Raw genomic sequence first — 22,963 nt, 5'->3', positions numbered from 1 at the left:
AAAACTTACAAAAAACACTTAACGACCTTGCCTTTCAAGCCTGTTCTCGTGTTCCGAGATGTCTAAATCATTTTTGTCATGCACGAATTCAGCTTCTCGAGGTGAAGGCAAAATAATGATTATTTTTGCTGAGTTTCGAGGAAGGCCCAGTACTTACGGTGTGAATAAAAATTGTACTAAAACAAGTACATGTCAGGTCATTGCTGGCAATACCCCTGTTAATTTAAAAGCAGCTCGCTGCATAATATAGTGTGGAGCCCACGGCTCATGTATTTTGAATAATGGTGTGTGATCAGTTCTAGGAAGAAGTAAAATAATAAATTTGGTTATGATTTATGCAAGGCATCGATGATAAAACTATAGTTATTTTATTAGACGAACATCTGGTACCTGCAACACTAAATGCTGAAAATTGCATAGTACCAGGATGCCTGAACAGTACTATTTAGGCAGTTTTCAAGATGTGTATACAAGAGATCAGTTGAAACCAATAACGCTCTTCAAAATCCCGTCCCAAACTGTGTGGTGTGTAGAACTACCGAACAAGCACATTTGAAGCCTTAAAATATTTCCAAGATTTTTGATGTATGATTTTATAAAGGCAGTTCTACTACTGCACTTGTGGTAATAAACGCAATGATTCCAAAGTTAATTTAATATGTTGCTTTGTCTCCAACAAATTCAGATTTCGTGCAAAAAAGATACAACAGTTTTTGGAATGTGATTTTTGTTAGCCTTTTCCTGTAGTTTTGAATGAACAGCGACCATAAAACTCAAGGCAGTAAATGCGCTTGATCTGTCCAGTCTCATTTTTCAGCACATTTAAGGTTACTAGTTTAGCATTCAGGTAGGTTTCTGAATAACACCCATAGCACCAAAAACTGCTTTCTAGGCTTGATCACCTCACCTGCTGTCTTTGATCGCCATGAACTACTGTATACTGTTCAGACATCAGTGGTGCGTTTGTTAGAAAAATGCACATATTCCTTTCTTCCTTCAGTGTTTCTGTGGAAGGCTTCCAATATTATTGATTCATTGTTGAAAGTGAATATGCACCTTTTTTTACACTAAGCATAATGAATTGGAGCACATCAATTCAAAGGACAGTGGATCCTAACAGAGCAGCTTAGCATTTAGGGCCATGTTCACTGGAGATAAAATGCACGTGTAGTTATTGTCATCCATAACTTGGCTGAGGAGCCAATGATGCGAAGCTGCCATCTGTGGGATTATGAGTGAATGTCTCCCAGTCAGGATCCCCTCTAAAAGGTAGGGAAAGGGAAAATAGTTTTCTGCAGTGAGGTGTCACTGTCTATTAAACCTTATCAGACTAAGCTCAGATGATACAAAGGTCTTTGCCTGTATGTGTGTGAAAGTACTTTGAGAGTACTCAGATTGCTGTTTCACATCACAGCACATCACATCGGTGGGTGGAAAGCAAAGCTCACTGCTGTTGTCCTAGATAGCCTAATGGAAACAACACTTGGCTCTTAAATGATTGACAACACAGTTGTGTTGCCTCTTGAATCGGAATAACAGAAAGGCTGGTCAGCCAAGGCCTGGGGAATTAAGAATGTAATTCCCTTCCAAAATAGAAATAGAAAAATAGAAAATAATTAACATCATCTTACAGGAACAGGATTGGAGCAGTGCTTTAAGAACATAAAAACGGTTTAAAAGAAGAGGAGGCTGTTTAACCCCTCTGGCCTGCTTGACAGCCAGTAGCTAATCGATCCGAGGGCATCTCATCCAGCCGTTTCTTGAAAGAAGCTTCAACATCATGGCAAAGTTGTCATGTGGAACACGTTGAATCATAGTCAACAGGTGTTTGTAATGTTAGTAGCCTGAGTGTAAGCAGTCCTGTTTGTGATATCACACAGTTTGTGTAGATATACAAAACGAGCAATGTTTGCACGGCTTGATTTTTGATTTGCCATCTGGTCGACATTTTAGGCTGCTCATTCCGAGTCCCAATTACTCAAGCTGTGATGAATGAGCGAGCCCCTTCAGAGTGCTTGTATTGACAGCGTCTTGTGTTTTTTGTACTTTTTCTACTGCATTGTATGATTGAAGTTGCATTGATTGTATACATCTTATAAAGTCCGTTGGAGGTTTCCTGTAAGGCATGTGCAAGGCCAAAGGAAAATGTCGGCTGTCTGTAGACAATAAAGCGGATTTTGATTCCGATTTTCTCCCCAACACCCATCTTGGCTGTAAGCGAGCCACAGCCTTACCTTGCCTTTTATCTGAGAGTGTGTTCCCCCCCCCCACTGGGCTTTTCCACAGAGGCACCCTGAGTCATCTATATGGGCCATCTTCTCTCTAAAAATGGCAAGCGCGTGAAGAAGAAGAAGAGGAAGCTGCGGAGGAACTGCTTTCTGCACGGGCCGTGCATGCTGTGCTTCATCGTCCACAACCCCAGCAGCCTTGCCGAGGACCAGCTCGAGAGCGCCTCCAAGCTCGCCGAGAGGTACGCCGCGCTCGGCTCCCCCGAGGACTGCGCCCGCTTCCTCCTGTCCCCGAAGGAGCTCGCCCTGTGGGAGGAGCAAGGCAAGAGCCTGCTGTCGGGCGTCCCCGCCAAGCTCTTCCGCACCGTCTCCGCCGGCGACTACTCCGAGATGGTCTGCAAGCGCAAGTGCCCGCCGGGGGCGCAGAGGGGCGCCCCCTGCAAGCAGGCGCGGCGCGCCTTCCAGGAGGCGGCCGAGAACGGGGCGGGCGGCGCCCCAGCCGCCGTGGCGCCGCCGCCGCCGCCGCCGCCGCCGCCTCAGTTCCACCTCCCCCTCTGCATCCTGCCCTCCTCGTCCTCTTCGGAGGGCTCCACTGGGGGGCTCCCGACGGGCTCAGGGGAGAGCCCCGCCGGCACCGCCAGCACCGCCACCCCCCAGAGCCCCTCCGAGAGCACCCCGCTGGTGCCCAGCGACAGCCAGGGTGACTCTAAAGCGTGTGAGGCCGACATGCCCAGCATCAACCACCTCCCTGCGTCGATCCTGCTAAACGTGAGTGTGAAAAGAGGAGAGGGGGAACCTGCGGGCTGGGGTACTGCCTGAGTTTTATTCGGATATTTTTATGGGGACACTATACTGTAAAAAGGCACCATCCTTCAGATGAGAAGTAGAACCGATGACCTGACTCTCTGTGCTCGTTAAACCCAGGGTGTTTCTCGAAAAGAGTAGGGGTGTCCCGACCAAATTTCCCATTGGTCTTTACCAATCATGGCCTCCTAATAAACCCCATCTCTGAACTGGCTTCATCACTCTATCCTCCTCCCCACTGATAGCTGATTTCTGGTGAGTGTACTGGCGCATCATCCAGGTGGGGATACACATTGGTGGTGGAGGGGAGTCCCCATTACCTCTAAAGCACTTTGGGTGGAGTGTCCAGAAAAGCACTTTGTTAGTGTAAGGATGTTATTTTATTATACAGCGTACTTAGATGAAAAGTGCATTAATAGAAAACTGTCAATTTAATTCATTCACACCGGTCTGTGCACCTAGCAACTGATTCCCAGAGTGTTGGTATCAGTACAGATATTCCTGACCGTGCTTACAGGAAGACATAGTCAGGTGTGTGTTTTTCTAGTTTTTGTGTGCGGAAAGCATTCAGGACTATATACTCAATTTTCTGGCACCGTCGGAGAGATGCACTGATGACGCATTCTAGTAGCAGTGGAGAAATTTTAACGGATGAAAAATCGGTTTAAACTTTCTCTGGTTTCTGCTGGTTAATTGATTAACTGTACTCCTTCTCAATGAATTAGATTGAACTGACTGTTTGTGCATGCCCGATATAAGGCATTGCCAAACAAAAAGCTAAAGGAAAAGGAGTTGTATTTAGTTGCAGTGCAAGTGCAACAAGATTCCAGAAACGTATTTATTTGAATCACAAAAAAAAAAATCTCTTTTTTGAGTGGTGCTATAATGCAAGTCCATCGTCTTATTTTATCTCATTAGGAGGCACATGATAGAGTCTTTTATTTATTCACATCTCATTCATTTTATTCATTTTATAATTAAAATACGATGTATTATGGCAAAACTATATTAGGTATTTTCAAGGAAATAGAGGGACTCTAAGGAAAAGAAGTGGTATTTAATTAAAAACTTACTGAAAAACATTGACATTTTGACCAGGCACAAAACATTCTTTGACTCTTTGAGTTCCGGCTACATTAACGCTTTCCAATGATACCTGAAGGTACAAAAAAGGCTGAAGCTGTTTGAAATCTGACCTCTGCCCCTCCCAGCCTCTATTGGAAAAAATCCATAGTCTCATATTTCCAAATCCAAACAGTCTTGAATATTTTATAACGCGTGATCACAGGATGCTACTTCAGTTTTCTTGTGTGGTCCTTAAAGACTATACCTTAACTGTTAAGTAGAAACTATTAGTTTATTGTTGTTAAACGCTGTGTCTTACTGTATATCCGTCACACTGATCCCTTGCGTTTTTATTCATGAAATTCTTAGCAGATAAAGGAATTGATTAAGTTTTATTTTGATATGATTTTGGATATGGAGTGGCATGTTGGTGAGGGCTGTTGCCTTATGGCTGTTGGCTTCTGGGTTCAATGCTGGCTTGGTGCACATTCTGTGTGGAGTTTGCATGTTGTCCCTGAGCCTCCCTCCCTCCCTCCCTCCCTGGGGTTTTTTTTAGGCGCTCCAATGTCCTCCACAGTTTGGATGGATAATTGGTGGGCGTGTGTGTCTTGATAAGAACATATCCCTTCCAGGGTATATCGTGCTTTGCACTCGTTGTATTAGTGGTGAGTCTGTGTCTCAGTGATGCCCTCTATTGGACTGAAGTGCTGGTTATAAGTAGATGTAGTTTGATAGGTTTGCTATACGTAGTGCCAGTCTGTCTTTAGTGAAAGCACATATTTAGATGAAAAAAAATGTGCATAAACAGGTTGCTTATAAGAAATAGCTGTTGCTGCTTTGTACAAGTGTATATGCACACTTTAAGAACAGAAAGTGCTAAAATAATGGAAGAATGATTCCCAAAAGGAAGTTTGTAAGGGTAGATTAAGAGTCAGTGTTTTAGGAGGTTACGAAAGCGCTGTTCTCCAGAAACATTTGCATGCAAAAAAATAAACACTTTCTATTGTTCTAAACACGTTCTAGTGATCAAGAAGTACAATATATCGATAGAGAAGTGCATTGACTTATTCTAAAATAGACAAAGTGGCTTTCTAATGCCTGCGTATTAAATTTTGATTTGGAACTGGCTGTTATTCTGCTTACTTTACATCACTGATCCAGGAATATCCCCAATCCCATCTTTCCTTATGTCACTTTAAGGAAGCACCTGTTGACATGCTGTGTTCATCCTATCCCATGCTTAACTAAACCACAATGCAGTTGTTCCATGTCGTTGTCCTTGGAATTTGATGATTGTGGGTGTCCAGGACCAGGGGTAGAGAATCCTTATGTATTCAATACCATCATGGATATTTGAGCTCACCCCCAGAGAAAATCACCAAGAACAGCATTTTCAACGGTTTGCATTTTAAACTGTTAACATTTACTATTACTGTTCTGTTCATCGTGTACAGAGGAATTACTGCCTTGTGTCAAAACTACAAGTTCAGGGAACAAATCATTCTTCAGCACAAAATGATCTTAAAGCAGGATTAATCAATGACATGAAAAATATTATACAAGTCCTGTTTACAGATCATTCTGTGTTGTTGACAGTGAGTAAACTGCTTGCCATTGTTATCCACTTTCATACCTGTGTTACCTGAATATCATGTTCAGCATAATTATAACTGGATTAATTCACTTAAACTGAGCAACTACAGTGCCTTGCGAAAGTATTCGGCCCCCTTGAACTTTTCAACCTTTTGCCACATTTCAGGCTTCAAACATAAAGATATACATTTTTTATTTTATGTGAAGAATCACCAAAAAGTGGGACACAATTGTGAAGTGGAACGAAATCTATTGGATTTTTGAAACTTTTTTAACTAATAAAAAAATGAAAAGTGGGGCGTGCAAAATTATTCGGCCCCCTTGCGTTAATACTTTGTAGAGCCACCTTTTGCTGCGATTACAGCTGCAAGTCGCTTGGGGTATGTCTCTATCAGTTTTGCACATCGAGAGACTGAAATTCTTGCCCATTTTTCCTTGCAAAACAGCTCGAGCTCAGTGAGGTTGGATGGAGAGCGTTTGTGAACAGCAGTTTTCAGCTCTTTCCACAGATTCTCGATTGGATTCAGATCTGGACTTTGACTTGGCCATTCAAACACCTGGATACGTTTATTTGTGAACCATTCCTTTGTAGATTTTGCTGTATGTTTGGGATCATTGTCTTGTTGGAAGATAAATCTCCGTCCCAGTTTCAGGTCTTTTGCAGACTCCAACAGGTTTTCATCCAGAATGGTCCTGTATTTGGCTGCATCCTTCTTCCCCTCAATTTTAACCATCTTCCCTGTCCCTGCTGAAGAAAAGCAGGCCCAAACCATGATGCTGCCACCACCATGTTTGACAGTGGGGATGGTGTGTTGAGGGTGATGAGCTGTGTTGCTTTTACGCCAAACATATCGTTTTGCATTGTGGCCAAAAAGTTCGATTTTGGTTTCATCTGACCAGAGCACCTTCTTCCACATGTTTGGGGTGTCTCCCAGGTGGCTTGTGGCAAACTTTAGACGAGACTTTTTATGGATATCTTTGAGAAATGGCTTTCTTCTTGCCACTCTTCCATAAAGGCCAGATTTGTGCAGTGTAAGACTGATTGTTGTCCTATGGACAGACTCTCCCACCTCAGCTGTAGTTCTCTGCAGTTCATCCAGAGTGATCATGGGCCTCTTGGCTGCATCTCTGATCAGTCTTCTCCTTGTCTGAGCTGAAAGTTTAGAGGGACGGCCAGGTCTTGGTAGATTTGCAGTGGTCTGATACTCCTTCCATTTCAAGATGATCGCTTGCACAGTGCTCCTTGGGATGTTTGAAGCTTGGGAAATCTTTTTGTATCCAAATCCGGCTTTAAACTTCTCCACAACAGTATTACGGACCTGCCTGGTGTGTTCCTTGGTCTTCATGATGCTCTCTGCGCTTTCAACAGAACCTTGAGACTATCACAGAGCAGGTGCATTTATACAGAGACTTGATTACACACAGGTGGATTCTATTTATCACCATCAGTCATTTAGGACAACATTGGATCATTCAGAGATCCTCGCTGAACTTCTGGAGTGAGTTTGCTGCACTGAAAGTAAAGGGGCCGAATAATTTTGCACGCCCCACTTTTCATTTTTTTATTAGTTAAAAAAGTTTCAAAAATCCAATAGATTTCGTTCCACTTCACAATTGTGTCCCACTTGTTGGTGATTCTTCACATAAAATAAAAAAATTATATCTTTATGTTTGAAGCCTGAAATGTGGCAAAAGGTTGAAAAGTTCAAGGGGGCCGAATACTTTCGCAAGGCACTGTAAATTAGGCATTGGAAATGAAATCACATTCCACAGCTTTGGTTGTTGCTCAACAGACAGTATTAGAAACTTAATCTTGTATTGTACTCAGGGAATTATTAAAAAAAACAACAACATACTCTTACTACTTACAGAGTCTGGCTGTAGAAATGCCTTGTATGTTGAGATATCAGCAGTGGACGTTGTAGAAAGAGGGTATTTACACGATGAACGTTCTGAGACTCGCAGTTTATGACATTTTGTTCTGAAGCTCGGTAGTTTTTTTCTGTGTATATCAGTTGAAAAGAAAATGGTTAAGGTGACCACAGAATTCAGATATCAACAGTTGTCATTATTTTGGACAAGCAGTTTTGGTAATGCATACAGAAACATGCACAGCAGTACTTTTATTGTTAAATGCCATAACGTTTTCTATAACGTTCAGAAATGAGATGGATAAAACATCAAGGATCACATCTGGCTACAGTAATTTAGAAGGAGCCTGGAAAGAATATTGTAGAGTGTGGTGGTGCTGTGGTTAGCATTGCTGTCTTGCAGCACTGGAGTCCTGGGTTCAGTTCATGCGGTGCCATCGGTATAGAGTTCATATGTTTCCCCTGTGTCTGTGTGGATTTCCTCTGGGTGCACTGATTTCCTCCCACAATCTGAAGACGTACTGGTGTGTCGGTTGACTTCAGGGAAAACTGCCCCTGGTGTGAATGTGTGGGTGCTTGTGTCTATATGTGCCCTGTGATGCACTGGTGTCCCATCCAGGGTGTAACCTGCCTTGTGCCCATTGTTTGCTGGGATAGGCTCCAGTTTTCCCGGCACCTGGGTAAGCAGGATAAAAAGGTTAGAAAATGGATTGTGGAGTATATATCATATATGTGGGATCATGGACGGCAAGATCCCACATATATTGAAATGTAGTTGTTTCCTGTGCATGTGATGAGACTGCTAGGAAGCAGGATGCCTGGCAGAAAATCACTGAACATTAGCGAGGGAGCTGTCGAGTGCATTTAATGTGTCCATGGCAATAATCTGCAAGGTTTCTCCTATACTGCTTTTACCTGGGATGGAGGTAAGCAGTCGAATCCAACTATAAATTTATTTCAGATGTTACAACAAATTACTTCTGCAGTCTCAGAGCTGTGTCAGACGTATTAGTCTTTATCAGCCCTTTTTTTTTAGATGGCTTTTCATGAAGTATTGTTGATGCTATTTGTTTTATATTAACCTGATAAAAGTGACTCTTCATTCTTCATCATGTGATCAAGTAGTTACTAATATTGTTTGGATTGCATTTGCTGTATTTCCATTAGATCTCAAATCTGATCAGCTCTTCCTGCAAAAGTTAAAATCCAGCACAAACCATGCAATATCTGCTTCTGAGAAAACATTGCTTCAGACTGTTGGAGGTGGACAAAAGATATAGATTATTTTGTTTTGTCTTCATCAGACAGCAATTTGGTTTGTAATAATGCCCAGCTGTGTGTCTCATGGGCTGTTTAATGCCCTTGTTACACCAGGGGAGACAGTGCAGTTCAGGGACTCTAAATGAGGCAGAGTTTCAGACTGTGGACACCCAAAGACAATACACTGAGGTGGAAAACCATCTTTTATTTCACCATGTAGGAGACACAGGTGACCAGGCCAAAGCCAAAGGCCAGTTCTTTGTTCTGAGTTCCTCTGTAGGCGTAGTCAGAGAGGTAAGCTGCTTACCAACTAGGACTTACAGAACACAGATCAAATACCAAGTAACAAAGTTCACATACTTCACCAAAACACTCCCTGACTGGTTTTTGGCACGCCGGCATTGCTTTCCCTCTCCATCTCATGTTACGCCCTGCTGAGGAGCTGCGTCCTCTCCAGGTAGCAGATGAGACTTCCTGGTAGGTCCGTCTCCTCCTGGTTATTTAGAGTCTCCTGGCCAGTTACCTTTGCCAGATTGGTCAAGAGATGGCAGGCAGCTTGTCACCCCCGCACGGGCTTGTGGGGGATGTAACTGGAGCAAGAGGCACCACCTTTCTCCTACCTCCTGCGATAATAAACCCTGTTGGAGTTAAGAAAACAAAGTTGGCAATGCCCGTCTTGATAAATACCACCATCCTGTCCTTTACTGGTGATAAGAATAGTGTTTTGGGTCTTGAAGACTTGCTGTCTTGCTGTCACCAGTTTTATCCAGTTGCATTTTTTTTCTCTGGTTTAGTTTTAGCTGGGAGTTTTTGCAGTGTTTTAACAATAAAAAAACACACATTGTCACCAACACCATGCTTTACAAATGCCCTCCCTTTTAGAATTGTTAGGGCTTATTACGCTTGGCCTCTACTGTAAATCCCAAAAGTGTTTTGCTTAGTTCACGGTCAGATTTAAAGGCTTTTTTTCCTCTTTGTTTTCTCTGTTCTCGTGTAAATCAAATTCCAGTGGGTGAATTGTAATTGAGTTTTGTTAGTGTTGTATGATTAGCTGCTATGGTCTAGGATCATTAGAGACTTATGAGAGTCCAGATCCCTGGTGAGAAAGGCATTCTACTAATTCCGCTTGTTGCTTACATTAATGGTAACGTAATGAGCAGTTATTAGCATATTAATATCTGTCAAAAACTCAGTTTGGGGTGAAACTAAATTACATAGGAAAGAAAATGAAATGAAGTCTAATTTCATTAGAAAATTAAATAGTGCACTATCACAGAGATTTAATGATCTGTGCCTTGACAATACATTTTCCGTCTTCCCATAATTATATTGGCAAGGAAGCCATGCAGTACTCCAGCTAGAAGATTATTTTCTTTATAGGGGCATACTTTCTGAAGGGCGTGTTTTTATTAACAATTTGTTTAAGCCTTTAAATAAGCACCAATGACCAAAAAATAAAAATAAAAGCCTGAATCCTTTTTGTTTAGGGAGCCAGACGAAACCTTGTCTTAAATAACGTATTGCAAAGAAACGATTTAAACGATAGTCCTTTTTTTTCCCCCATATTGCTTTTCCTGCAAAACTCTTCTGGAATTTGTTGCTTTGTCCCGACTGTGTGTTGTGCTCCCTGTCCTCTTTCCAGCAACCGGTGCTGACTTATCAGCTGATGTTCAGCCGCCGAGAACTGGGAGACAGTGCTTAGTGTGAGATACCCCAGTCAGGCCTTCCTGGCACTTGCCCAGAAGAAACGTTTCTCCAGGCTAAATAGGCCCAATGTGCTAAAAATTGTTCTTGCGTGACATAGGGCACGTTGATTTTTTTAGTTTTTATTTTCGTTGAATCCGTGTACTGGCTTGGACATCAGTTGCATGGAAATATAAGAATAAAATGACTGCTTTGTCTTGTCTTCCCTGCAGGTTTTTTCTCATCTCTCCGTGAGGGAACGCTGTCTCTCTGCATCTCTAGTTTGCAAGTATTGGTATGATCTGTGTTTAGATTTTCAGTTCTGGAAACAGATAGACCTCAGTGGCTTGCAACAGGTTTGTGTGAATTTTTCTTTTACAGAATCCCTTTTGCACCCTCATTTTGACCTGTAGATATATTCTGTAGAAAGTGAAAACGTGTATGCTTTGAATTAGATAGATAATACTTTATTAATCCCGAAGGGAAATTGATTATAGTATATAGCACACATACGATGTTGGCATTGTGCTCTTAACGGAGTACGTCCTTTTGCAGACCATTGTTGTAAAAAAAGGAAGAAAATAATGCGCCTTTTTTTTTGTCTCTTGCAGGTCAAAGATGACCTTTTGATAAAGATTGCATCAAGGAGGCAGAATGTGACTGAAATTAATATCTCTGATTGCCGGAATGTTTTAGACTATGGGATTTGCTCTCTGGCCTCGCAGTGCACAGGTCTTCTGAAGTACACAGCCTATCGATGTAAGCAGCTGAGTGACCTGTCCCTCATCACTATTGCAGCACACTGCCCACTCCTTCAGAAAGTGCATGTGGGCAACCAGGATAAACTCACAGACGAGGCTCTCAAAAAGGTAAACCTAAGAAGATAAATTGAGAAGTGTACGGAACAGCGCAGTATACCTCTGCAAAGTGTACTTTGTAAATGATTCTTTTTAAAGTCTTGCATTGTTTTTAAGGGGTTCAAGTGCAGTTTTTAGCATATCTTTAGTGGGGTTTCTATACTGCTATTTATAAATGCATTAAAGCATATTTTTTATTATTGGGGCTAATGACCAGTCAGAACTGCATGTTTCAGTAGGCTGCATGCCTACCTCCTGGAGCCCTTGAGGCTTTACAGAAATCAGCTGCTTCAGGAAACTATTTTCCTGGAGGCAAATAAAAAGGGTTTTTGTATTGATTCTTTCTGTCTGCACAGAGAACTGCCAGATCATTAAAATGGGCCCAAAAACTATTGCTGTTTTTATGGTGTTGATGAGGTGGTATTTCAGTTTGCATAAAACAAAGAGGGCCCTGTATTTAAAACACTTAAGCACTTAAACTGCCATTGCTTCATGTGGTAAAATTATTTTCCACAAGAAAGTCTGAAGGGGCTCTCCTCATTTGTTACCTATCTGTCGTTTGGTAGATAGTAGCTAATTGATCAGAGGATCTCCTCCAGCAGCTTCTTGCGTTTTGAGCTCGTTCCAGACACCCAAGTAGTGTCTTAAAAGAAGTGCCTCCTGTTTTTGGTTTTAAATATTTTCCAGTGGTGTCCGCTGGTTCGTGTTTTAATTGTCGTTTTCTTTTTCCCCATGTTGCGCATAATGACGATTTCCTTTCTTATCTCCTTTTGGCGGAAAAATAAAAAAGTAATCGTTGTAAATTTCTGATGGGGGTTTTCTGTTCCTTACAGCTGGGGGAGCGCTGTTCAGAGCTGAGGGATGTTCACTTTGGACAGTGCTACAACTTGACTGATGAAGGCATGATAGCATTGGCAAAGGGCTGCCCAAAGCTGCAGAGAATCTACATGCAAGAAAACAAACTGGTATGTCTTCTCCATAGTGACCAGCTCTCCTAAAAAATACACCCTGTTCTGTTACAGGTTGCTTGTACAAAAAGGCACAGTTGGAAGTAATGTAAGTGATTTTAACATTATGCCATGGAGACTGCTTCACCACAAACTATAAGTTAAATCCATGCCCATTACTGCCCCAGTAAGAAATGTCTGCTTTAGGTAAACTAGTAGCTGCCATTTCTCATAAATATCAAATGCTATACCACACTAAAATTCAATAAGCCCCACACATAATAGTTATTTAGAAACAGCTGTTATCACTAGTCAAGGAATATACAGCCAACCAAACAACGAGAGGTCTGAGTCTGTTTAAAATAATTTAGAGTTCTGTATGTGTTCAAACTGCTTTTGAGTGCAAACAGACAATAAATGTCATTAAAAGAATCCACTCTTTTAACCTTAGATGATCCTTGTTTGTGATTGATTATATCAAAGCTGTGTTTCTGAGTCATGCAGAAAAAGCAGCAGGTTCAAATTTAATTCTTCATTTTGGAACTCACGCAGCTCAGATATCAGAAGCTTAACCTTGCTAAACATGTGGAAATTGTTTAGCAACCTTTTTTTTTCCCCAACTGCCACGTTCAGCTGCTTTTGTCCAAAACAAAAGAGTATAATGGCAACAGCAAAAAAGCAAAAGAAGAAAACATTATTCCTAGCTATGTTTGTATCTACGATTAATAAAGTAGGGTACTACATTATACTTTGTGATAAAACTATAATAAAACAAAGAAACCACCAACTCATTTATACGAGATGTCTAATAATATTTCACTTTATTAAAAAGTCCTGATATATATCTGGTTTCTTTTTAGCTACTCCAGAACTTCAGTACCAGAAGGCATACAAAAGGCAATTATTTTAACAAAATAGTTGTACCAAACAGTATTCTGTTTAGGCCAGACATATTACTATTGATAACCCTTGTCTTGGAAACTGTATCTTCCCTGATGTTTATACACTGAGACATTCTGAATATCTCCTTCTATGCAGTATTGGCTTTCTATTGAAATTTGATAGGTATGTTGCCTGTTCTCTTTTTCCTTTAGATTTTTTCCCAAGTGTCTTTTTGCCTATGCTCATACAATTAATGTACAATTCATAGTAGTTTCACTTTTGGTATTGCAGAAGATTTTTTTCTGCATATTGTTTGCCTTGTTCTAAAATACAACAGTGTATGAGATCTAAGAGTGTATGAAGTTTTGAAAGCGTGGTATAGTTTGATGAGAGACGAGAGGCCCTCAGTGAAATGCTTTTCTCTGAGGAGATAAGTTTACAGTGTCTCTGTGCTAACAGTAGGTGTCACTGGTGCTCCATTTCAGATACAGTAGGTCTGCATTTTTTTATTGATTTTATTTAACTTGTAGCTCTTTATGAAGACCTTCTGTTAAAAATGATTGGTAATTTATAACCAGCTGCAGTTCTAATTTCAGGAAAATGTGAACTAGGTGATGGAAATTATAACATGGAAGAGGGCAGTAATAGAAAAGGATGTAGGAATGAATCAAGTCTGAAATCTGAGCTTTTGGAATTTTATCATTGTGTTTGTCTGATCTTTTTGGAGTGTTATTTCTCAGTATATGGTGGTTTCATAAAATTTAGCAACAGAAGGAAATGGTTAAGTTACTGATTTTTCTTAAGCACCATCTGGTTCCTGCGTTTTTAGCCAAAGTCCTTTTACCGCAAGCCCAAACTACATAGCTTTGTTGATTATGTAAAGCCTAATGGATAAACCACACAAAAGAAACCTAAAACAAGACACATAACCAGATCCCTGGAACTTGAATGTTTGCATTTATTAATACTGAAACACTTTAGAAACTCTAGATTCAAGATGAGCATCATAATTATTCTGTACGTTTTGCCTCTGACCTCAGTTCGTCATTAGGAAGGGTTTTTATGAAAATGTTTTAAAACTTCTGTTTATTATGGGCCACATTGTGCTGCCTTGTCAAATATCCTACAGAAAAGAATCTTAGACCTGATGGATTTGGCATTCACTCTAACACAAGTGTACAAGCTCTGGCAAAGACTGTCGGAGACATTTTACATTGACTAAAGGGATGTTCCTCTTTTCAATCAGTAGTGTGGCTGACGGAACATTGCAGTCATATATTGATGCTTGGCTTTGATGTCTGTCTCTGTCCAGCTTGGCCCACTGGTCACTTCTGTCACTTCAAATTAAGATGTGACAATTTAGCATATCCGTGTGTGGTGTTCAGCTCTGAATCAGCCATCGTGAGGGGTTAAGTGTTGCTGTGCTAAAAGCCTAAGGGATTGTGGGACTGTAAGAAAAGGAGATGTTTAAAATAACACTTTGAGGGATATCGCTGTCAGCATGAAGAATTTAAGTGCCCAGCCTTTTTATTAACGGGTGCATCATTAGACTTGTGGCCTCAAAATGGTGTCCTTTTCATACAGGCCTCAGAAAACCTTTCGTGGTTTCTTCTGCACATATATGAGACCATCATCAATTGAAAAATACATTGTTAGCAGAGTTCAAATGGTTGTGATCTATATTGATGCTTTGTCATGCCATGCCCAGTCTTCGGCTGTAGTATGGATCTTTCATAATGACCAAGTGTTAGCTTCTGGTCTGCCGAAATATGTTACTTACCACAAAAGTATTTAACTGTTTTAGGTTTCTCAAGGCCAGAATTCAGCAAGCAATGCAAAAATGTCCTGGAAGCTTTACGTTTTTTTTTAACATATACGAGAGCTTTAATGCTTTCATAAAACTATCTCTTTCTTAAACAGGCTTACTTGTTTTGTGTGTATATATATTATTGTATGTTATTTGGAAATTTCTGCTTGCATATAGAAGTCTTTAATGTTAACAAATAGTATTTGCCTTCAATGTTTGTAAATATAGCGGCTGGTAATTTGGTATTCGCTTCATGGTTAGAAAACAATTTCTACAGTTCCGCCAGTTACAGTAATAAGAATACTGTATGTTTAGATTTACATTGGATGACCAGAGAATGTATTTAAGGCTGTCCTATTTAAAATTTCATAGAGAAAGTGTTTTCCTTTGCAGGCTTTGGTAATTATTTTAAGCATTTGATATGATTGTAGTGTTTCTACTTTAGTTAATAGAGAGTAGATTAATCGCTCAATAAGCAATTACCCTTTTTAATTAGAAATTTAGAAGAAGATTAAAACATTGATTTCCCTTACCAAAAAGGAGAGTCATTTCTGAATTATTTACAGTCGGCCTGTTCTTAAAAGGTCTGATTTCCTTGAGCATTTAATTCAAAACTGGAATATAGGCTAATAAATTTCTCTATCAGTAGTCATAAATCCATAGAGTCTTACCCTGCAGGATATGGCATACTTAGAACTCGATTCTCCAAATAAAAAAAAATCATTAACTCATTTATTTTTGAGTAATCCCTCAGTAACAACTGCCTGATTAACATATTAGAACAGTTTCAGCGCAAAAAGCATTAAAAATGGAATGTCTAGAACATTGCAACTGGGAACTTAATTCAGATTCTATTGTATTTCTTTAGTATATGCAGTGTCATTTGTCTAGGAAAGGAAAACGAAATCTTAATATAAGTAATGAAAGCCACCATTATAAAAAAAGTTGTTGAAAGTATAGTTTGGGTGGGAAGAACCCACGTTTGTCATTTAGCCATCTTTAATTCACATTGCTCATGGTCCTCAAAAATGGGATTGTAAAAACCCAGATTTACTTGAGCAGTCAATATGAAGTGCTGTATTCACGAGAAGAGCAGCTCCTTCACGTTGGCCTAAGGTCCCATGTTGTGTTGAAGGGTTCTGTTCCACAAGTCATTACATAGCCTGGCTTTTACATAGCACCCTGCTCTGGGAGGGTAGCCCAAGAGCCCGTGGGTTTGTGCTATCTGGCCTCTCGGTTCCTGCGCAAGGCTGTGATGCTTTGTCCACGGCATCAGGGGGGTGGGGTCTCCTAGTCATGGAGGTTTTGTTACAGCTTCCCTTTGAACCTCCCTGGTGTCCAGACGTGCGGTTTCTCTTCTCTGACCGTACACATCTGCCTGGCGACGGGTGTACACTTCACTGTCGGCCCCAGAAGGGTGCTGGTTTGGCAACACATAACGTTGAGCTGCCTTGTCCTTTGTCCCGTTGATCTTCAGCCTTCATATGCACTCCGCAGAGGAGCAGCGGTGAATGTGTTTACCCTGTTACTTTCCTGAGAACCAAGGTTATGCTCGTAACCTACTGTGTTTTGGAAGGGAGGTTCGCTCTTTATGCTTTTTAACGTGGTATTCATCAGTGTGGCAATAAAGAGACAAGTGAACACAACATTTCATCATAGTGTACAGGGGAATGTATCACTGATGTGAGTGGGTGATTGCACTAAAGTATCACAAAAAAACATTTAGATCTTTACTCCCTTAGTGTTAAGTGTAGCACTCCGGGTTTGTAGCCTAATCTTCTCAGATTCCAGAAGCTCTGATGGTTTGACTTCGTCAGTTTATTCTACTGAGTAATATTTGGCATCAACACATTGCTCAACAGAAGGTATACTGTGAAGATCACAGGCTAGTAGCACTTGTGGCCACCATTGGAAGCAGTATAAACCTGCTCTGTGCCAGTTTGCAGATTCTGACTTGTGGGATTGTCATTCTTCAAACAAAGCCTGGACAAGGGTGTATGTGTTCACTAGTCTCTGAGCTCCAGATGTTGTACAGTCGTCCCACCTCATCCAATAACTATTCAATGGGGGTCAAGTCTGACAAGTAGGATATCTATAACAGAACTGCCATAAAGCCATTGTAACATGAGCCATTGCAGCAAGTTCATTCTTCTGTAAGAACATTCACACATGAGGAGGCAACATGGGACCAACCAGTCAGGTTGCTATCAGTGACTACAGGCAGGGTTCAGAAGTAAAATGCACATTGCTGCTTGAATCTTGGGTGATGATTCAGTATCGGAGTGGTGTTTTAACTTGGTCTTCAGATTGTGGTCCATCATTGTCTTGTTGGGTTGTAATGCTCAGGGGGCGAGCAGCAGGGTGCTGATTCAATCCAGCCTCCACGAACCTATTATATGAAAGAGTTTTTGTCGTGATAGATGGGGCACGTGGATTGCTTTCTGTCATTTTCTTGATTTTCACCATGACTTGAAATTCAAAAGGTTAAATCAGTTCTTTCATTAATGAGGTGATCTTAGCACTTGTCAACAACATCACTTGAGTGTATCAGGGTCAGCCATGAATGGTCATTCAAAATACCACCAAAAACATTTAATCAATATCAAATGTTTGTATTCTAGATTACTAAAATATAGTTGTGTCTTTTGATGCTCAGTATGGACCCTCAGTGTATAACAGCTGTATTTGGGGAGTTAGTGTTTTTTCAGGTCCTTTTGATCGAGGTCAGTTTGTGATCAAGGATAAAATAATATCAAGTGTTTGTTTGACATATTGTTTTTGAGTGTGCTTCCTGCTTTCCATGTTGAATTATTAAGTGTCTGAAATAATTGACTAACTGAAGGGTGATAAGCTAACTCTCCTGATATTTGTTTGAGCCCTGAATTTTCAAGGCCTCGACTTCAAGCGTACCTTTCTTGGAGTGAAATCTTGTCATGTTCCTTTCAACATTGAAACAAAATCATTTTTTTTTTTATTTTTCTGAAACCTGAGAATACATATAAGAAAATACCAGAGGAAACATACTTAACAATGTACCAATGTATTAGTAGACAATGCTATTTCTACAGCATATCTCATGAATCTTTCCAAAGTATTGTGATTTGCAGCCAAGGACAGGTTACCATTAGATTTCAGAAGTGACTTCATTCAGAGAGTGATTTATTATGTTTTTTATTTTAATTGGAAGTTTTTGTGTTTTTTAGTCTATTGATGAAGTATGCATTTCATGGAAACATGCACATTGATGGGATTGCACATTGAGTGTTTTTTTTGCCTGTAGCTAGAGGAAGCACATTTATTCTGCGGTAAGAAGGTACAGGATATTGGACATAAGGAACTCGGATGAGAAACTTTAAAATCATACAGCAGACCTGGCTTTGTTCCGCTGCGAATTTTGGAGATATGGTAATAAGGATAAAGTAAATGTTAATTCCATGCTGAAAAATGGAAGGAAAACAGCGTTTCAGCTGTTGAACTATCTTTAGGTGTGTGAGAGACTCAACAGCTGAAACACCTGGTTTTTTCTTTTTACTTTTTAGAGTGAAATTAACCTTTAGTTGCTCCTTTGCAGTTCTTGCACACTGACCCAGCTCCCCACTTGAACTTGATAGTGATATGACTATTAATAGTGCTTAGAATCCAGTGTTTTGTTTTTTTATACAACCCAAGTGACTCATCCTTTTAGTTGCAAAGGAAAGGGTCATAACTAGAGAGGATGATACGGTAGATCAGAAAAATGTAATTGTAATGAAAAAACCATCAATACAGTTTATTATGCATCTCTAAATTACATTCTTCATTATAAATGTGAGGTGGGTTGAAAACTCACATTTTCGTTCCCCAAAACATAAAAGTGTTTTGTCAATATATTTGAAGAAAATCAATAGGGCATTACTGCCCACTATTGACCCTGGTCTTGTATTCTTGAGCAAGGTGCTTTTACTGATTAATCTTGCTCACCCAATTATACAAATGGGTACCATTGTTGCTAGGGGTACCCTTATCATGGAGTAGCATTCCATAATGCTAGAAAAATGAGGTTAGGTTAGTGAGCTGCTGGTATGGACGTAGATTTGAAGGAACTTCTCCATCAGCACTATATGGGTCTGTATCATGAAAGGTGATGGGGAGGAAAAAATATGGAGAAAACAAATAATATTCCTTTAAAAAATGTATAGTCTCTCAATGAAGAATAAATAATTTGATTGCTGTTTTTAATAGACTAACATAACTAAATGAATTTGGTTTAAGCAGTTTCAGAATCATATTCCGTCTGTGATATGAATAGGTCCTAGCCCTATGCACTGATGCTATTATGGCTATTATTGTTATTCATTTAATCTGATGCCACGATCCGAGATGGTGATAGGTGTGATTGAGTGGATCAAAAACTTGGTTGGAAAACGACCCACAAAATTATGGAAATCTCAAAGTAATGTAAAATCAATAATGTATCAGCAAAACCAATTATAAATGGTAAAACCTAAGAAAAATCCAATACATTTTTTATACCTCCATCCATAATTTTAAAACACATCAAAACTTTGTTGTCTGTAAGTGAAAGTATTACTCCTAACAAAACCAAAACGTCTTTGGTTTGTTTGTCTGCCATTTTAACAGACTAAACCCAGGCATATTTGGTTTAAAAAAAGTGTCTGTAAGGCCGGTGTCTATAAGTCAGGTAAGTCTTATTTTGGCCAAGGTAGATGTTTGTAAAGTAAAAAGAAATGTTTACCCACAAAATAATAAGGAACATAGTATAAAGTGAAAGATATGAGCTTTTATTTATTTTTATATTCTGACAGACTTGAAAGCTGTAAACTTGTAAGCTGTTCATCTAATTTTGACTTGAGTTGGACTTTTTGGACCATGCAGTTTTTGTTTATGGTAACATTTCTTGCTTTGCTATTTAACAAGTTTCCATCTACACCTGGAAAACTAATATGTGATGTATGTTAACTCCTTTTGCACAAGGAGTTTTTGAAAGAGGAAAAAAATCAACAAACATTTTAACACTTCACTGCTTTATACCAACAGTTTGTCTTGCATAATGTCTAGAAATGTAGAGACTTTATTTGGTTCAGTGTTTTCATTTTCTAGTCAGTACATTTTATACATGGCAGATCCTTTTCAATATAAAGTTCAAACAAATTAATCTACTTTCTAATGCAAGCCCATTAAGAGGAAGTACGTGTCTCTTTGAGTTGTCATTACGCAGGATGCTGTGTTAATAAAACCACAACATTTTCAGTGTTCAGTGACATCATAGGTAATGACTGGTATCTTCAGTCTGCAAATGTCCGAAAAATCATAGAGGTCAGTATGATGATTTTAATTAGGCTGAGTGTTTAATGTAAATGGAATTGTTGATGACCTAAAGTAGATTAACCAAGTTCTCAGTTTGTCTAATTGCAGTGCTGTCCCAAGTATTATTTCCTGTCTGTTGGAATGTTTGAGGATAATCGCGTTGAGATGCAGTTAAGGACAAAATGATATAAAGTGTTCGGTAAATTATTTTCTTTCTTCTATCTTTATATTCGCAGCTATTCTTAAGCACAATTATAGTTTAGTAAGCATCCGTGTCATATTTAATTATAGTTTAGTAAGCATCAGTATCTTATTTAAGTACATTATTGAAGTTTTAGTTACTACAAAGGTATGTCTGACATCATTTTTGGCCTTTTCTTTCTTTGTTCCAAAACAAATTAGCAGTTCATTGCAGCAGAATTGCCTAATTTTGAATTGAACACGGCATTCTGAGTATTAAAGACATAAATGTGGAAGTAAATTGTTTTGTTGAGCAAATTAATTATAATACTTAGTTGCAGATCTTTTAAATAAGAGAAATAATGGTGAAGTTGTACATATTTATAAATATGGTAGATTTAAAAGGAATTTATTTGTGTTACTTGGCCTTTTGCATCTCTCCGTTGTGGTTTTAATAAGGCTTGTGTGTCTTGTCGTATCTCTGTGAAGTGTATCCAGTAAGATGTCCAAGATGCCATTATTAGTTTGGAACCACTCTTGGAGAATAGTTGATATTGGGACACCATTGACATAGTACCTGTAGCTAGATTGGTGCAGAATGGTAAACTGTCCTTAGGTTATTATTGTTTTTCTTTTGATCAGTTCTGGCACTCCGGAGAAAATATTTTTATAGCAGATGCACTGCTATTTGTGTTCAGCAACTTTTTTGTAGAGCAGACATGACGATGGTAAATGCGGTTAAATCGCCTCATCAGCTGTGCCCTTTAAATGCCCATTTAACATGGTGAGATAGTACTCTGCACAAGACACGTGATTGTTTCATGGCTAGTCAATTATAATGGTAAAGTATTCTGTCGTAATCCAGTCTACTACTGTATATGTACTTTTTCATTACATCCCATCAATAATTTTTACTTCCACTAGATTGCAGATTATCCTGTTTCTCTTTGAAGTTTCAGTTGCTGGGTTTTCTGTGCCCAAATAAATGGGCAAGATGGAGTCACATGGTCTCCTCCGGTTTCTGATCTATCTTGGCCATCATGCAGTTTTGCACACCTTTGACTACTGTATTCGCGACAAACAGCCAGGGCCATCCTGTGTGTGTGTCAATTGGTAAAGGCACTCTGTGATCACAGGTTTGAGTCTAGGTCATGTCACTAGCCAACTGTGACCGGGACTCCCCATGCTGCAGCTGGCTGAGCGCTGCTGAGGGCATTGTGGGATTAGTTAGCCAGTGCTCTGTGGGCAATTCAGTGGCCTCTGTGGCCTCCCAGGTGCTTGCAGGCACGTGATGCTGTTGGTGAGGGATGCACCTTTTCTTCAGTCAGTGCTGAACATCCAGTATGGGGCAGTAATGCCTGTGAAGTGTTCCAAAACAGATGTTATGAAGGTGTTCAGCTTGTAGGAACCTACCTACACTTCCTCTCTCTGTCCCTGCTGTCATGGGGTTTGTAGCTGCAAGTACAAGGTTTGGAAAACACAGTTGTTTATTCTTTGTAGTTTTGGTGGGTATAACAAAAATAATTGGTAATTCTATATTTGTAAAGGAAAAAAAAGCCTAACCAAGTGGGAGGGAAGAATCTTAACAGTTCCATTAGGAAAAGAACCACACATGACTGTAGTAAAAGCTTTCATTCCTAGAGAATGGGATGCAAATGAGATTTTTTTGTACAATAGGTTGAATGGCCTCCTCTCCTTTGTAATTATCTCATGATTACATCATAAAGCAATTATTGTAATCACTCCTTTATAGTTTTAATGGATCATATTTTTAGGTTTACTAGTGTAATGTTATTGTTATAAGCTTTTTGAATTGAGGAAGCCTTGTCAGATGACCTGCTTAATGCTGAACTCGTGATGTCTTGTTTTCATCTGTCATTTAACCTTGACTGTTAAGGATAGCAGATTGGGATCTGTGAGTTTGTTAGATAGCAGATTATGATCCCTTAGGTACGTTAGTTTGCTTGTCTTCATGTTAAAATAATAGTGTTAAAAATGAAGACAAATCTAAAGTTTCCCAGAGAGTTTTAAAGTCATGAGATCCAGCAGAGGCTTTTCCTCCCATCAGAAGTTGAAATGCAAATATTGCTGTAAAACAACAAGACTGTTTCTTCTCTTTTAGTTTAAAAATGTTGTTCCGTAGAAATAACTGAGTTATCCCAGGTGTTCTTTCAATACAAGGCAATAGAAGACTTTGTGAAGTAGTTCCTGGATTTTAACAATTCAACAGGCACCCCAGGAAATGCTTCACAGACCTGCTCTCTAGGGAAAGAACTTGCAGAAAGTGAAGCTGCGTTGGCCTGAAATTATTGCTTGGTGTGACATGGGAACAGAGAATATAAACATCTCGCACATGTTGATTGAGAGAATGTGATAACCTGGGTCATTTGTTAATCCCAGTATAAATCCACTGACACCTCACTGATGAATCCTGAATTCCTTTCTGACAGACCTTTTCAGCCAGGAGAGGGCTCCCCAA

The 22,963-nt window shown here is 39.7% G+C and overlaps 1 protein-coding gene across 1 annotated transcript in view; it reads left to right on the top strand.

Moving 5' to 3' along the window:
* fbxl17 (F-box and leucine-rich repeat protein 17) overlaps nt 1-22,963 on the top strand; it is a 318,224-nt gene that overhangs the window by 321 nt on the left and 294,940 nt on the right. Inside the window, exons 2-5 of the mRNA XM_006626957.3 lie at nt 2,287-2,996; nt 10,738-10,860; nt 11,116-11,373; nt 12,195-12,326. Coding sequence (XP_006627020.2) covers nt 2,307-2,996; nt 10,738-10,860; nt 11,116-11,373; nt 12,195-12,326 — 1,203 coding nt within the window. The 5' untranslated portion in view covers nt 2,287-2,306. The remainder of the gene's footprint in view (nt 1-2,286; nt 2,997-10,737; nt 10,861-11,115; nt 11,374-12,194; nt 12,327-22,963) is intronic.

Source organism: Lepisosteus oculatus, chromosome 3 (assembly GCF_040954835.1).
Source record: "Lepisosteus oculatus isolate fLepOcu1 chromosome 3, fLepOcu1.hap2, whole genome shotgun sequence".
Taxonomy (NCBI): domain Eukaryota; kingdom Metazoa; phylum Chordata; class Actinopteri; order Semionotiformes; family Lepisosteidae; genus Lepisosteus; species Lepisosteus oculatus.
This window is presented reverse-complemented; position numbering and strand designations above follow the sequence as displayed.